Source organism: Cannabis sativa, chromosome 1, assembly GCF_029168945.1.
Source record: "Cannabis sativa cultivar Pink pepper isolate KNU-18-1 chromosome 1, ASM2916894v1, whole genome shotgun sequence".
NCBI lineage: Eukaryota > Viridiplantae > Streptophyta > Magnoliopsida > Rosales > Cannabaceae > Cannabis > Cannabis sativa.
The window spans coordinates 774,225-792,876 of NC_083601.1; the positions used below are offsets into that span (position 1 = coordinate 774,225).

Below are 18,652 nucleotides of genomic sequence, written 5' to 3' on the forward strand. Positions count from 1 at the left end.
TCAAGACAATCAATTGGAAGAAATTGGAGTGCAGAGAAATTAAGCCAAGTTTTCTTCCCAAAGTTGATGGAGATTGTTGTGTGGCTAACTTTGAGAAGCGTTACACTAAAATGGCATTGGTAGAATCACCAGCTTCTACCCCAAAATTCAGTAGTGGTCAAGACAACCCTTTTAAGGAATTTTAATAATTAGCAAATTAATTATAGATTGGACAAGAAAGAAGTATGTAATTGGTAATTAAGTAAGGTGTATTTTTTAATATGATAGAAAGATATACTGAGGAAAAACTGGCTCTCGTGGCTATCCATGGAACATGTGAAAAATGTAAATGTTTAATGTTTTAATGTAAAAAAAATTTCCAATTGTATGAACATTATGATTTGATATATAATTCAAAAAATAATAGTGAGATCTTGTTGGTATATCTCAATATCTGCCACACAATATAGCTATATTAATATCAAGGGGAAACTACACATTTTAATAAGTTTTTATACCAAAAGATTAAACTGTTAATTTTTTTTAAAATAAAATATTTGGGACGAAATTTAAGAAAATAATAATAAAGAATAAAAGATTAAATCCTTAAAAAAAAAAAAAGAATAAAAGATTAAACTGTTTTATGTTTTTGAAAATTAAAATAGTGGGGGTCCACATAAGAATTCTTGATTGGTTGAGTGTTTTTAAAAATAAAATTTGAATATTATTTTGAGTTAATTTAGGCTAATAAATGAAAATACTATTTTTATGTTTTCAAATCATAAAATTCAAAAACTCTCTAATTATTCTCTTACTTTTGTATTTTGAGATTCTCAACCAATCACAAATTTAATTTTTTAAAATTTAAAAACATTAAATTACACTACAACCAATCACATATTTGAAAATAATTTTTCACTTACAAAATTTAAATTTTTGTTTCCAAAATACAATTTTTGAAAGGTTGAGTGCAAATGAAAAAAAAAATAGCTAAATTTAGTTATAAAAAACTCATAATAAAAAAACGAGAAAAATGGTGATGGAAATGATAAATAAATAAATAAATAAATAAAACATGTTTTTAACTCTAATTCGACTCATAGTCAATTTTGCACATATAACATGCCTATGAACAACCAGAATAAAGGGAGGAGAGACTGAGAAAAAGACAATTTGAAAAGAGATAAATGATTTCGATCAACCAATAAAGCAAATTGAAGTAGCATTGAAGAGTTTTAAATTGTTTTAATTCTTTCTTTTTTACTTTCTCCGGATTGTGTATATTTTAAGTAATATATTGAGATGATAAATGACATCACATTAATTATAGTTCTAAATACGTGTCGTATTAATCTGATCCATATTTTAAAAAATCCGTAATAATATAGTTGTGTCGTGTTGACCCATAAATATAGGTCGTATTGTACTATGTCGTGCCAATACTTTAAAAGGTACATTTTCGTGTCATGTTTTACTCGGACTGACTCGGTTTTCATAAATAGGTCTGCCCATTTTCTTAGGGCTATTTACAAAAATATGGGAAAATAAAGATAAGTTTTGATATATATGGCATAAAAACTTAATTACACTAAATATGGCATTTTTTAAAAAAACTTACAAATATGGGAAAAAGTCTTGAGGAATGCCATAAAAAACTTTAAATTTGTGTTTCTTTTTATTTATTTTTTCTTTTTTGAAAAAATAAAATACTAAAATAAATAAAAAAAATGATCTCAACTATAGATATTATTTTTTTTTTACAGAAAGTAAACTTGTTTTTTTTTTTTTTTATTTAAACTACTATTTTTTTTCTTTGTTTTGTTTTTTGTTAAAAACTAATTATTTCATTAAAAGCAAAGAAAAAAAAAAAAAACCAGTTTCATCAACATCATCCTGAAGAAAAAATAATATCAAAAATTATAATCTAAAGATAATATAAACTTTAAAAATCAGTTTCATCAACATTGAAAGAAACTATTAATTTCATTAAAAGAATAAAAAAAATAGTTTCATTATGTTATTAGAATTTTTTTTCAAGTTACTTTTTTATTATTTTTTTTTCTAGATTGGAAACTTACACTTATATTTTGTTATTAAATTATTGGTAGGCATTATGTGTTATTTTGATTATATTTGTGATTAGTATTTTTTTTTTTTTTTTGTATATTTGCGTGTGTATGGTTTTATTTGATTGTCTGATGAAACTAGTTTCAATTAACTTTATTATTAACATTTGTATTTTGTTATGATTTTTTATAACGTCAAAATTGGTTTCACATGTCGAAACTGGTTTCACAGGTTTTAACTGTTCTGTAATGGGGTTGCTCAATTTTTATGATATTATTATATATTTTTTAGTTTGTATAAAACCAGTTTTATTATTGTATGATATTTGAACAACAATTTTTATTTTATTTTAATTAATCAGTTTCTGACACACATATTATTTTATTATTTTCATAACTGGTTTTTTTAAGTAACTAGTTTTTATAACTAATTTTTTTTTATTGTTGTTCATAATTGAGTTTTATTCAATTTTTTATTAATTTATTTCAAGAAACTGGTTTTTATTTGTTTGTTTTTATTTTGGTTGTTTTACTAACTGGTTTCTCACATTCCACTGTTTTTTGTTTGTTATTCTTTTATGGTTTTTATTGCACTTTTTTCTCTTTAATTTTCTTTGTTTCTTTTTTTTCTCTTTGATTTTAATTTATGATTCTCTTTGTTATATTTGCTGCATATTGTATGTTTAAATTAACTCTAATTTTTGAGCAAGCAAATAAAAAATTAAATGCCAAAATAAAGAATGAAGTTAGAAGTTTGATTATTTGGTATTAATATAAAATTTATATGTTCGAAACTGGTTTTTAAATTTAGTATCGTTAATTTGTAAAAGTTTAGTTATTAGGCATTGTGTATTTTTTATTATGTTATTGATGAAACTATTTTTTTTTCCTCTTTTAATGAAATAATTCGTTTATTTTAATATTGATGAAACTGGTTTTTAAAGTTAGTATCGTCTTTAGATTGTAATTTTTTTCATTATCTTGTTGATGAAACTATTTTTTGTATTCTTTAAATGAAATTATTAGTTTCTTTCAATGTTGATGAAACTAGTTTTTAAAGTTTGGATTCTTTTTAGATTATGATTTTTTATATTGTTTTTTTTTTCCAGGATGATGTTGATGAAACTGGTTTTTTTTTTCTGATATTTTTAATGAAATAATTAGTTTTTAACAGAAAAAAAAACAAATAGTAGTTTAAATAAAAAACAAGTTTAATTTTTGTAAAAAAAAATGAAATATAAAAATGTACACTTATTATATATATTAAGAGAAAAAAAAATTAGGTTGAGAAAAAAATTAAAAAAAAAAGAGAGACACAAAGAGAAATTAGAAAAAAACAATAGAGAGAGATAAGCGAAAGAAAGAAAAAAAAAGTAGCAACTGACTTAAAAGTTGAAAAGAAAAAAGAGAGCCAAAATTGACTAAAAAATATATAAAAAAGACAAAAAAAAAAAAAAAACTTTTTGAAGTTTCAATAAGTAAAAAAGAAAAAAAAAGTTAATAAAAATATAAAAGTAAAATGTTCTTGTCAAATTAAAATTGTAATGTTTGAAAAAAAATGTAGTATTTGGTGTAAATTTTTCAAATAAAAAGAAACCCTAAAATGTAAGTGTAAAATAAATTAAAAAATAAAATAAAACTAATTAAGCTAAAAACAAAAACATAAAATATGGGATTGGATAATAAGTTTATAAAAATATGGCATATCAAATACCATAAAAAATCTTAAATGTGAAAAAATGCCATAGAAGAGTGGCAAACCTAAAAATGCCATATTTTTCTAACTTTGTTATGAAATCCCATATTTCATGTAATTTTCACTTTTCTTATACGGGTAGTACTCGGGCTTCACTTTTCTAATTTTTTTTTATATAATTAATGAGTTAATCACGTAAATGTATGTTTTTTTATATAATTTTTCAACAATACTTTATGTATAATTATATACGAAACTATTGAAAATAATTAAAATTTGAATATTTATAAGTAAATACATATGCATTGTTATTATTATTACTATTACTATTATTATTGTTATTATTATCATTATTATTATTATAAGAATTTTTAATGTGTTGTGCTCTTGGATTAGTCTATTTGTACTTACGTGTTGTGTTTTTAGATTTCTCATGTCGTGTTAATGCCTATTTTTTTGTATAACATCGTGCCAATTTGCAGCAACGTGACGTGTCATGTTGAGCCTATATTTTTTCATATTAAGTTGTACTCGTGCCTCCTAAACTCGTGTTGTGTCAAAAAGCACGAGTGCATGACCCATATATTTTCTGCTCTACATGACTAATTTTCTTAGTTGTTATATTGTAGATGAAACTCTAATTATGATTTTGATTCTATAATTAATCTAAAATTTAGTTTAATCCAATATTATTCTTATGATTTTATACAGCCCTCCCTAAATGTTTTGTTTTTATAGATTTATATATATATATATATTAATTATGTAAAAAGAAAATTATATACAAGTTTACCAATTTGTCTCCCTAAATATTAATTGTTTTACATTTTGCCCCTCCAGTTTACATATTCTCCATCCACTAGTGGATTTGGGTATTATTTTGCTTTATGAGATTATATTTAGGGCTATTATATATAGATTTTAAAATTGGGTAAATACCATTTTAGACATTGTGTTTTGCAAAAGTTACTAATTGGACTATTTGTTTTGTTAAATGATTAAACGGACCCTGTCTTTTTCAAAATAGTACAAATAGGACACTGAAGTAATTTTTTGTCAAAATAAAATTTAATAATAATCTGTTTTAAATGTGTTATGACAAAACTGTTTACATTTTCTGTATCTGTTCGTGTTAGAAATTGTCTTCAAGTTGGTTATATTAATAAAAAAAGTTGCCAAAATTAAACTCAGGGTCATATTTTTATCATTTTGGAAAATGCACGGTCAATTGTGTCATTTAACAAGATAGAGAATCCAATCTGTAAATTTTGCAAAACACAAGGTCTAAAATAATATTTACCACATAAAATTGATTAATTGAGAGAAACATTTTTTAACAATCCTGCATTGGATAAATCAATTTAGGTTGTGTGAGGTCAAGTGATTAGTATACACTTAGGTATTCGAGATAATTGTAATTTATGAAATTAAGAGATGGAATTTTTATGGTTATTTCTAAAGTGAAACTTTAATAAAAGTGAGGTTTAATGATTGTATAGAGATATAAGTATTAATAACCTACACTCAGAGACAGAGATACAATATTGCTATAAGTTTTTAAAAATATTAAAATAAATTAAGCACATTAATAAATAAAATTAGAATTATATTAGAGCGAAATAGATACTCTAACATTTGTTTTAATCTTGATTTTTTTTCTATTTTTCTTTTGTTGTTTTCATCTTTTTTTGTTTCTTTTAATTCTTCATTGAATCATTCAAAATTAGTTGCTCAGATTGTTGAGGTTTGACCTCTTGAATCTATGTTTATTGTTAGTTTTGACAGTTGGTATCTGTCTAACTAACTTAACTGTTTTGACAGTTAAGTTAGTTAGCCACCTACACCATATAAAAGCCTTGAAGTTTCCTATGTTCGGTGAGGAGTTTTCAGATAGAAAATCAGAGGGTTGAGAGAGAGATTGAGAGCTCTAATTGACCTCTCTTGTGTTTGAGAGAGAGTCACTCGATTGACACTTTGTAAGGAGCAAGACTCCATTTGATTTCAAGGGGTTTAATCCCTGGTTTTTGTACCTCTGTTCAGAGTAATAAAACTCATCACCACAGCCATGTTTAAGGCTGCTTTCTCCCGTGGATTAAGCTCATGATCACCTTGATTATGTAGCCCAACCACGTAAGTTCTATGTGTTCATTTAGTGCTTTCTTTAAGTTGATTACTGGTTTATTTTTTGGTTTATGTTGCTGGTTTAGTGTTGATTGTGTTCTTGATCATTGTGTGTTTATTTTGGTGTTGTGTTGGTTCTTGTTGGGAGTTCAAGCCTCCACAAATTGGTATCAGAGTCGTGGTTAATCTCGGCTATTCAAGAATCAAGTCAGTTCTTCAAAGAACTCACCAAGAAGATTAAGAATGTCTTGCTCAAAGTTTGAAATTGACAAGTTCAATGGTACCAATGACTTTGGTCTATGGAGAATCAAGATGAAAGCATTGTTAGTTCATCAAGGTATTTCAGAGGCCTTGAATCTAGAAGCTCTAGCAGCTATTGATGATAAGAAGAAGAAGTTCGAAATAGAAACTAAAGCACACAGTGCAATTTTACTCAGTTTGGGTGATGAAGTTTTAAGAGAAGTCTCAAGTGAGGAGAAAGCCTTGGGATTATGGGACAAACTTTCTGAGATTTACATGAAGAAATCTCTAGCCAACAAATTATACCTCAAGAAGAAACTCTACACTCTGAGAATGGATGAATCCAAGGAATTAAGAAAGCATCTTGATGACTATAACAAGATTATCTTGGATCTGTGCAACATTGGGGTAAGAATTGATGATGAAGATCAAGCAATTATTTTGCTAAGTTCCTTGCCTAAAGCCTATGAACACTTTGTTGACACTATTCTGTATGGGAAAGATTCTCTCACCATGACAGAAGTTAAGGCTGCCCTAACTTCTAAAAAGATTCAAAGAAAGGATGACAACAAGATTGAATCAAGTGGTGAAGGTTTATTTACTAGAGGCAGAAGCACAAAAAGAGAGTATAAAGGGAACAAGAATCATCATGGAAATGGAGAACACAAAGCAAGATCTGGTTCAAGAAATGCAGCAGGGAAACAATGCTACTATTGCAAAAAGGAAGGGCACTTTAGGGATGATTGTCTCGCTCTCAAAGCCAAACTAAAGAGAGAGCAAAACAAGAAAAACAAGTTCAAGTGAGAAGCTGATCTAGCTGCAGATGGTTATGAGTCTGCTGATGTGCTTGTTGCATCAAGCATAAAGTCTGGTGAAGAATGGATATTAGACTCGGGTTGTTCATTTCACATGACACCAAATAACAAGCTCTTCAACACACTGTCAAATGAACAAGGTGGAAGTGTCCTATTAGGCAACAACAAATCATGCAAGATTGAAGGAATAGGCTCGGTTCAAATGAAAATGCATGATGGAGAAATCAGAATTTTGCAACAGGTAAGGTATGTACCTGATCTGAAAAGAAACTTACTTTCAATTGGTGCTTTTGATAAAAATGGCTATACTGTTAAGATAGATGATGGCACTTTGAAAGTTGCTAGAGGATCACTTGTTATTGCTAAAGGAAAACTCAAAAATGGCATATACTATCTTGATGGTCATTCTGTTACTGGTTCTGCTGCACCTGTAATAGACAAATCTCTTGAAAATAGTATCAAAATGTGGCATCTTAGGCTGGGACATGTGAGTGAAAGAGGATTGATGGAACTTGACTAACAAGGTGTATTCAAAGGTGGTCTAAAAGAAAAGTTAGAATTATGTGAATCTTGTGTATTAGGGAAAAGTTGCAAAGTAAAATTCCCTAAAGGAATGCATACAACAACAGAAAAGTTAAGCTACATACATTCTAACCTCTGGGGTCCTTCTAAGATTCAAACATTAGGAGGTGCAAATTATTTCCTTAGTATCATTGATGATTACTCTAGGAAAGTCTGGGTGTTCTTGCTGAAAAATAAGAATCTAGCATTTGAAACCTTTGTAAATTGGAGAACAATGATAGAGAAACAAACAGGGTGTTGCATTAAGGTTTTAAGGACTGATAATGGACTTGAATTTCGCTCAGAAGAGTTCAAGAGCTATTGTATAAGAGAAGGAATTAGAAGACACAACACAGTTGTCAAAAATCCACAACAAAATGGATTGGCTGAAAGGATGAATAGAACTCTTCTTGAAAGAGTAAGATGCATGTTGAATAGTGCTGGTTTGGAAAGGAAGTTTTGGGGAGAAGCACTAAAAACAGCCTGTTATTTAATTAACAGGTGTCCCTCAACAGCAATAAACTTCAAAACTCCACAAGAAATGTGGACTGGTCAAATTCCTAAGTATGAGCATCTAAAAGTATTTGGATGCACAACCTATGCACACATTAGGCAAGACAAGCTTCAACCTAGAGCCATTAAATGTCTATTTCTAGGCTACCCTGATGGGATCAAGGGATACAAGTTATGGTGTCTTGAAACTGGTTTTAAGAAGTGTATCATAAGTAGGGATGTTGTGTTTAGAGAAGATGAGATGGCCATGAAAACAATTACAAGACAGACTGAAACTGCTCCTGCTGCAGATACTAATTCAAGCAGTTTACAGCTTGAGGTGGAACCAGGTAATGACTCAGATTAGACGCAGGGAAACCAGATTGAAGAAAGATAAGATAGATCAGATGATGACCAAGAGGATCTCAGCAACTATCAGTTGGCCAGAGACAGAGAAAGAAGAGAGATAAAGCCACCTGATAGACTTGGATATGCTGAGTTTATTGCATTTTCACTTACTGTTGCTGATGAAATTGACAGTTCAGTTCCTTTAAACTTCTATGAAGCAGTAAATGGTAAGAATGGGAAGGCCTGGTTACAAGCAATTCAAGAAGAAATGACCTCACTCAGAAAGAACAGAACTTGGATTGTGGTTAAGAAACCTGCTGGAAAGAGAGTTGTTGGTTGCAAATGGATCTTCAGAGAAAAGGAAGGTGATTCTAATGATGTTTCAAAGAAATTTAAAGCAAGATTGGTAGCTAAGGGTTTCACTCAACAAGAAGGTGTAGGTTCAATGAAATCTTCTCACCAGTTGTCAAGCAAGCATCAATAAGAATGATACTATCAAAGGCTGCTAAATTTGATCTTGAGGTGGATCAAATGGATGTGAGAACAGCCTTTCTACATGGAAATCTAGAAGAAGAGATTTATATGCAATTACCTGAAGGATTTGAAAGCAAAGACAAAGACCAAGTCTGTCTCTTGAAGAAATCTCTATATGGTCTTAAGCAAGCTCCTAGACAATGGAACTTGAAATTTGATGAATACATGAGTAAGATTGGTTACTGTAAGAGCCATTATGATCCTTGTGTATATTTTGCTAACAAAATCTACTTGTTATTGTATGCTGATGACATTTTGGTTGTTGGAAAGGAAAGATCTGAAATTGACAAATTAAAACATGTGTTGTGTAAAGAATTTGAGATGAAGGATCTGGGGACAGCAAAGAGGATATTGGGAATTGATATAAAAAGAGAAAGACCTCACAAGATCACTCTATCTCAAAGAAACTACCTCAAGAAGGTTCTTGACAAGTTTGGAATGTTCAACTCCAAAGCTGTATCAACTCCTTTAGCACAACACTTCAAGCTATCTGCTACTCAAGCTCCTACAACTGATGCTGAAAGAAAACACATGAGCAATATACCCTATGCCAGTTGTGTAGGAAGCCTAATGTACTCAATGGTGTGTACAAGACCTGACATTGCCCATGTAATGAGTGTTACAAGCAGATATTTGGCAAATCCTGGTATGAAACATTGGTCTGCACTCAAGTGGACAATGAGATACATTAAAGGTACTCTGAACACTGGATTGGTATTTGATAGTAGAAATCAAATACATGGTGATGTAACTGGTTATGTAGATTCTGATTATGCAGGGAACATAGACACTAGAAGGTCCTTAACAGGCTATGTGTTCACTGTCTATGGAGGGTGTGTTAGCTGGAAATCGAATTTGCAAAAAGTGGTTGCTTTGTCATCCACTGAAGCTGAATATATGGCTGCTACAGAAGCCATCAAGGAAGCAATTTGGCTCAAGGGAATGTCATCTGAAATGGAAGTTAACTCTGATGATATCACTGTTTTCTGTGATAATCAAAGTGCTTTGCATCTCATGAAAAATCCCATGTTTCATGAGAGGTCAAAGCACATTGATATAAAATTACATTTCATTCGAGACATAATTAGTTCAAAGCAAGTTCAAGTCAAGAAAATTGGTACAAATGACAACCCTGCAGACATCTTCACAAAGAGTACCACGAGTGACAAGTTTAGACATTGTCTAAACTTACTCAGAATCAACTAAAAGCCATGTCTCATATTGGAGACAACCTATATTGGAATTAGAAAGCAGTCTACATTTTTTGGAAAACTAAACAGAGATATTCAAGTGTTCAAACTAGGTGGAATTGTTGAGGTTTGACCTCTTGAATCTATGTTTACTGTTAGTTTTGACAGTTGGTATCTGTCTAACTAACTTAACTGTTTTGACAGTTAAGTTAGTTAGCCACCTACACCATATAAAAGCCTTGAAGTTTCCTATATTCGGTGAGGAGTTTTCAGACAGAAAATCAGAGGGTTGAGAGAGAAATTGAGAGCTGTAATTGACCTTTCTTTTGTTCGAGAGAGAGTCACTCGATTGACACTTTGTAAGGAGCAAGACTCCATTTGATTTCAAGGGTTTTAATCCCTGGTTTTTGTACCTCTGTTCAGAGTAATAAAACTCATCACCACAGCCATGTTTAAGGCTGCTTTCTCCCGTGGATTAAGCTCATGATCACCTTGATTATGTAGCCCAACCACGTAAGTTCTATGTGTTCATTTAGTGCTTTCTGTAAGTTGATTACTGGTTTATTTTCTAGTTTATGTTACTGGTTTAGTGTTGACTTTGTTCTTGATCATTGTGTGTTTATTTTGGTGTTGTGTTGGTTCTTGTTGGGAGTTCAAGCCTCCACACAGATAAAATTAGATTTTATTATTTGGTATAATTAATTGTTTCAATTACTTGACCACTGTATTATTTATTTGATTTGTGCACTAACATACTATATAAATTTTGCCAATACGACTGAGACGAGCCAACACAAAAGTATATGGCCTTGTCGGCACAAAAGGCTATTTTTGCTTTGCACCGTTAAAAAAAGCACAAATTTTGTAGTGCTTAAAAAACTTCAAAATTTTAAATTATAGAATTAGACCATCATAAACTGTGAAAAATATAGAAGGAATAATTTTTTTTTTCAACATGCATAAGCCCAAATAATTTACAAATCGATTTTAATTTCAGGTAAGGCGAGTGTGATGCGCTATGCTATCTAGGCTTTATACAGCTTCGCCCTTGTATAAATATATATAATTTCTAGCTATTAATTGGGAGTTGTTTGAGAATCATGATGAGTAGTCACCAAAGCTAATTTCTTGTGGAGTTCCTCTTTGTTAGCACCCACAAGTTTGTCTATGGTTTTTTTCTCTTTAAGGAAAAAGAATGTTGGAGTGGCACTTATTCCCCATGAACTACTCAGTTCCTGCAAATTATATATTACATAAATAATAAAATTAATAGAATATTTATGAATATATTATATATACTGATCTGAGAAATAAAGAATTGGTATAGGCTTACTGTGAGCTCGTCTACATTGACAGTTAGAAATAGAAAAGAGGGATATTTATCTGCCATTTCAATGTAGGTTGGTGCTATTGATCTACATGGATTACACCATGGTGCACTGAAATTCGCCAAAACCTGTCACAGTTTCAACAACAAAATATAGCATATTAGATGTGTACTAAACATTAAGGGAGGGAGATTCAAACTTAGGTACTCCCTCTCCCTGTATGTGAATAGAAGTATGAACCACTAAACTATACCTATAATCATAGTTATTATTTCATTGTATTATTGGTTATCAGATTCATATTTATATAACATTTATTTTGCTAAAAGAAAACATTAAATTTGATTGAGTGGAGTACAATAAGGGAATGATATATATATATAGTATTGAATAAGATCACTATTCAAGTATGTTTTGTTTTTTATATATTAGGGATAACATTAAATTTATCATTAACCATGAAGATTATTATTATTATGATTTACAAAATAACTTACAATTTTGCCATCTTTGCTAGCTTCTGATAACATAACATCCCAATCTTCCATCGTAGTTATAAGATGCACATTTCCACTAGCAAGTTCGGCCTCGTGATGATGATCATCATCATAATCAACCTCCTTCAACAACAACAAAATATAATAATAAAAATCTGATTTGAATCATCATTATATTTTCATTTTCTATTCTTTGAGTTATATTTACCTTTGTCCAACAAGATCCCATTAATCTAGAAGAAGAGTGATAAAGAGAATATATAAATATTAATAATTATGTTAGAAAGTCTGTTTAAGAAAATCGGATTGGGTGAGGTATATACTAAGGTGTATAAGACAAATAATAAAATCCTTACAAAAATTTAATATATGAACAGCTCTAGCTAGGCAAACCACATAAACAACCTCAGAACCTCTTAATGAAATTCAATATTACGTTCATCACAAAAAAAAAAGGTATTAAATTCATTAAGAGGTATTGGTTACTAAGAAATCCTCAAGAAATGATCATCATCAAAATTTAAAAATCAAAGAGAAGAAACAAACTTTGATGATGAATTGGGTTTGGCCATAAATGATTAAAAAATATTAGTAAGAAAGAGCAGCAATAAGGAGGTAATTGTGTAAAAAAAAAAAAATACATCTATTTCTTTCTTGTTTTCTTTTTTGGTTCATCGATTCTAACCTTTCACTTTTGACTATTTTTTATTTTTATTTTTGGTGGAGGACCGTAATTTATGACTAGTCTCAAATAAATAATTTTTAAAAGAAAAAAAATATCAAAACATAAGAGTAAAATTTGCGTGTGTGGCAGGATATATACTTTCATTTTACTTGTGTGTGGCATAATAGTACTCTGGGAATTATAGTATAGGATCTTTTTATTTTCATGTTTATTTGTTCTCTAGATTACAACATGGAATTATATAAATTAGCCTAGAATATATGATTTTAATAGATTTAACATTAAACAGAGTTTAAAGATTATTTATAATCATGCAACGAAATTATATATTGACTCCACTCTTTGGATTGCTTAACATTTTGTCTTTTGATGTTAGCAAAGAATCCAAGTTGTTGTTTTCATAATCTTCCAAATTGGCCTTTGAACCACTTAAGTTGGTATGGCTAATTCTTCTCAATACTTTGTGATGAAAATTCTAGAGAGAAGAAGGAGAGTGAGTTTCGTCCATATAGTGAGAAAAAGAGTCTTGGTTGAATTGTTGTGTAATGTAATCTTTTCTTTTTAGGGGTTAGGAGGCAGCTGAGACTATAAGGAGGAGCTGATAGAACAAGCTTCATCACCGAACTTAAGAGCCTTCTTTGCCATGTCATGAGCAATAGTGTTCATTGTCCGACAGATATGGCGAAGAGAGACGTTTGGAAGGGAAGAAAGAAGATCCCTCAGCTGAGACAAGAGATCTCGAAACACACTATAACACACTTGGTCATCCCTCAAAGCATTAGTTATGGTTTCGCAATCTATTGAAAAAGAATTGCAATAACTGCAATTATTTCTCTGTTGCTATTTTGAAAAATCCCTTCAAATCCTGATCTATTTGTGTGAGCATCAATTGCAGCATCTGTGGTCAATTTTGAAAGGCCAGGAGGAGGGGGAATCTAGTTGTCTACACCGTGCCTAGCTCCAAGCTTTTCCGAGTCTTCTTTTATATTCATGAATCAAAGAAAGACCTGACTCCAACAGGTTTGGATGTTGAGTAGCAATACCTTTATGACTGAAAGTATTCATGTCATGCCAAATTAACCAAGATAAACAAACAAACAACTCCAGATCTTCCTTAGATAACATATTGGCAATATGAGAAGCAATTATATCAAAATAATTTATCTGAGTAGAAACTTTAATAAAAGGGTAAAAGGGCATACCTTTTTAGATTTTCCTGACATAATTACAAAAGAATGAGGCATGACAAGTGTTTTCCAACTCAAAATTGCAACGCGAACAAATAAGAGATGAGACGATTTTCTTGTTATGGAGGTTAACAAATGTGGGAAGTGTATTCTGAGACGCTCTATAAGCAAAGTGTTTAATCTTAGATGGGACCAAGTAGGGGGTTGAGAGGGTGATGGATTGAGACTAGGAGAATCTAAAGCATAACTAAGATGATACATAGACTTGACACTATCAGACCCTGAGGGAGTATGCTGCCAAATGAGAAAGTCTTCATACGAAGACAAAGGGAGAGGAATGGTGAGGATGACATTAACCACTTCCTTTGGGAAATAGTGGGAGATGCAGGGAAGATTCTAGGTCATGTTATTATTTATGAAGTGTGCAACCTGGTTTGGAGGATCACAATGGGTGGTCACAAACCTAGTATTTGGGATCCAGTAATCATGCACAGGGTCAATTTTTTGTCATTTCCAATCTTTTATATAAGACCATGTTTCAATAAATCCTTTCCCCAATTAATGCTACGCTACACTAGAGAAGGGGCGCGCGTAACAATACTATCAAGGAAAGAAGAGTGAGGACGATATCTAGTTGCAAGAACTTTAGCCACAAGAGAGTTTGGATGTTTCAACAGTCTCCAAGCTTGCTTAGCAAGCATAGCTTGGTTGAAGTGAGGGAGAGATCTAAACCCCCAAACCCCCATCCCGCCTAGATTTGCAAAGGGTGGGCCATTTAATCCAATGGGTCTTTGAGTGATTTTGAGCGTTTGTTCCCCACCAAAAATCTATCACCATGGACTCAAGAGACTTGCAAATACTAACAAGGAGCCTGAAACAAGACATAGCATAAGAGGGAATCGATTAAAGAACTGCTTTAATCAACAATTCTTTTTCCCCCTTTTTGAGAAGAACTTGTGATTCCAATTTGAGATGTGGCTCTAGGCTCTCTCCTTGATATAGTTGAAAGCCTATTTCTTTGACCGGCTGAAACATTAAGGAAGGCCAAGATAGTTTTCAAACTCAGTACAAATAGGAATGCTCATGTAATCGAGATGAGGATAAGATCCATGAAGACCTTATTAGGAGAGAGATAAAGAGAAGATTTTTGAAGATTAACACATTCACTTGTGGCGAGCTCATAATGATGAAGGATTTCTTTGATCACATTACAAGACTAAATGTTACCAGGACAGAAAAGAATATTGTCGTCATCAAAGAAAAGAAGCAAGATAGCAAGAGCATATCTGGATATTTTTATACCGTACAAAAGGCCTAAATGCTCCTGATGGCAAATGAGAGAAGAAAAGCCTTCAGAGCATAAAAGAAAAAGGTAAGGGGATAAGGGGTCCTCTTGTCTTATTCCTCTAGACAGGCACACCAAACCGGTGACATGACCATTGAGATTGAATTGATAGGTAACAGTGAAAATGCAACGAAAGATTCGGGTCAGTTCCGTTAGGGGTGTTGCAATTTTTGAGAAACCCTCATCGAACCAACGATTAACCAGCTAAACCCAAAAAGCTTTTAACTTCAGTAGCCGATTTTGGTGTTGGCCAATCCCGAACAGCTTTGATTTTGGCCAGATCAACCATGATCCCATCTTTATCCACTATGTGCCCTAAGAAAGAGACACGTGGTAGCCAGAACTCACACTTCTTGAATTTAGCATAAAGCTTGTGATCCTGTAATCGTTGAAGCACTAATCTGAGATGTAATTCATGTTCTTCTTCTAATTCAGAGTAAACCAAAATATCATCATTAAACATCATCACACATTTGTCCAGGTAATCCTTGAATACCTGGTTCATAAGATCCATAAATGCAGTTGGGGCATTGGTGAGATCGAAAGACATCACCAAAAATTCATAATGTCCATACCGAGTACGGAACACAGGCTTCGGGATATTCTCTTCACGAATTCTCAGTTGTTGGTAACTTGAGCGAAGGTTGATCTTTGAAAAGACCGTCTTACCCTTCAGTTGATTAAATAGATCGTCAGTTCGAGGTAAATGATATTTATTCTTGATAGTAAGCTTGTTCAATTCCCGATAGTCGATACACATTCGAAGCGACCGGTCTTTCTTTTTCACAAATAACACTAGAGCACCCCAGAGAGAATACATGGGTCTTATAAATCCCAAGTTGAGTAACTCCTAGAGTTGGATCTTCAATTCTTTTAATTCCACTAGAGCCATTTGATACGGTGCCTTTGATACTGGTTCTGCTCCCGGAACTAACTCTATTACGAACTCAATCTCTCAGGAAGGTGGTAATCCAGGTAAGTCTTCTAAAAATACATCTAGAAATTCGCACACCAGTGTTGTATTCTCAGGTCCAGATGACACAGTTTGGCCGGTATCCACTGTAGTAACTAGGAATCCTAGACAACCTCTGCACATCAGAACCTTATCTTTTAAGAGTGTTATTCTAGGTATGCGCGATCCTTGTACTTTACCCACAAACACTGCTGAATTGGCACTATCAGGTTTAAATACCACCATTTTTTGCTTATAGTCAATTGTTGCCCCGTATTTAGACAAGAAATCTATTCCTAAGATTCTATCAAAATCAAACAATTGTAACTCAATTAGGTTGGCGATCAATTCATAACCGGCAATCAAACAAGATAAAGACTTAATCCACCGAGTAAATACAATTAGGTCTCCTGAGGGTAACAGGGTACCAAACCCCAAAGCATACACATCACACGGTTTATGAAAAATTTCAATTGCTCCACTCGATACATAAGAATGGGTAGCTCCTGAATCAAATAACATAGAATAAGAACAACCGTTAATGGACAACTAACTTCTCACCACTGACGGACTAGCATCAGTGTCACCCTGAGTCATAGTGAATAGTGTTGGAAATTATTTTACCAGGATCTTAGATCTACTCACAAGTATGTTTATTAACACCCTAAATATGAACTTTCTAAAACGATGAAACAAACACATATAAAGTTTAGGAAACCTTACATTGGGTGCAGCGGAATAATATGACTCCTTCCGTTCAGATATCTAGCCCTTGATTCCTTTCTGTAGCAGAGCATTATCAATATCTGAACCTGGATCTCTCTCTCTGAATCTTTGATGCTGAAACTCCTTTGCTGATGATCTTTCTTCACCATCTTCCTCACTATGATTAAGGTATCACTTGATGTGTGTGGGCACTACTCATACACTAAGGTAGTTCGAAATTCAAAGGAAGAGAAAGAAGAAGTGGCAGCTAAAGATAGGGAGAGAGAAGGCTCAGTTTTTTCTGATTCAGAAAGTCTCAGAAGAAAAGTCTAATTTTCCTGAAGCCTTCACTATCTATTTATAGCATTCCACTAGGGTTAGATTTGAATTATATGGCATTAAAATAATGAAAAAATCAACTTAAAATACCTACAATAGGTGGCCGGCCATACACTTAGTGGATTGGGCCTTGCTTTTTGCAATTTTGCAATTTTAACACCTTTTGTATATGATTTTCTCAAAAATGCCAATTTCCTAATTCAACAATTTAAATGCCAATTCTAACTATTTAATAACTATAAATAATTATTAAATAATATTGTCATTTATCATATTTATTAATTGAACCATACAAAGTATCATAATTAACAAATATGCCCCTATAAACTCTTTCTTTACAATTTCGCCCTTACTTAGTGAAAAATTTCACAAATAGACATAGTCTAATTTGCGAATTATAATTGATTAATCAAAACCAATTACATGAGTCTTACAAGCAATATTATCTCAACTAGTGGGGGGACCATGGGTCTATATAACCGAGCTTCCAATAAGTAGATCAAGAATTTAGCACTAAAATTCACTAACTTATTAATTCTTCGTTGAATCCACGCATAGAACTTAGAATTGCACTCTCAGTATATAGAATGCTCTATATGTTCCACCATATAGATACATCATTAGTTATCCATTGTTATAATCCTAATTTGAACAATGATCCTCTATATGAATGATCTACACAGTAAAGGGATTAAATTACCGTAACACCCTACTATGTATTTTATCCTTAAAACAATTGACCCCGTATAAATGATATTTCAGCTTATGTGAAATGAGATCTCCATCATTTATTTTCGTTTGGTCAAGCTCGAAGGTGATCATCCTTTGCTTACTATTCGCCAGATAGAAGCTATAGATTCCATGTTTATGCTAGCGCTCCCACTCAATTGCACTACCGTGTTCCCAAAAAGTACGTATCACTCTGACCTAAAAGTAGGCTTAACTAACAATTCAAGGAACACGAATAGCCTTTCAAGATTGAGCCTAATCATAACAGGATTAAGATCATTTGATCTAGGATCAACTAGGCGATATTGACTTGAATAGATTTTACGGTAAGTTTAATTAAATCTAAGTCAAAGTTCAATATCGGTCCATTCCGATGCATACTCCATGCATCCAACCTGAGCTTTACTTTAACCAATGCTCTGGAAAGAACATAGCACTTCTCCAAATGCAAGTAAACTCTTGTTGTAGATTATCATATCAGTAAAACCCTGTGTCTGATAAATCTAGGAAACTTTATTCACATAGTCATGTTTACTTTCCAATGTGTTGACGGCACAATAAACAGGATCAAGTATGTGAAAAGGGTTTCAGATGAATCTATACATTATGTACATATAATCATGAAATAAATCATGTGAACCATGCAACATTAAATGTTATTTCTGATCTATATTAATAAGTAAATCTGATTATATTGAAATGAGTTTTATTTAGGGCATAAAACCCAACAAATAGATGCCCTGGATTCTGATTATTGTTCTTCTTTGGTTCCTCTTTCTTAGCCTGTGGACAGTCTCTAATAAAGTGGCCTACCATACCACAGTGGAAACAAGTCTTAGCCCG

General features: G+C 32.0%; 1 protein-coding gene across 1 annotated transcript; it reads right to left on the minus strand.

Annotated features, from left to right (window-relative positions):
- Window positions 1-10,870: 10,870 nt before the first annotated feature.
- LOC115704672 (thioredoxin H-type-like) lies at window positions 10,871-12,524 on the minus strand. Its single transcript, XM_061102137.1, has 4 exons — window positions 12,076-12,524; window positions 11,868-11,990; window positions 11,376-11,498; window positions 10,871-11,277 (listed from the first exon to the last, which is right to left on the minus strand). Exons 1-4 carry the CDS (start codon window positions 12,094-12,096, stop codon window positions 11,119-11,121), a joined length of 426 nt encoding a protein of 141 aa, XP_060958120.1. The 5' UTR covers window positions 12,097-12,524; the 3' UTR covers window positions 10,871-11,118.
- Between the last annotated feature and the right edge of the window lie 6,128 nt (window positions 12,525-18,652).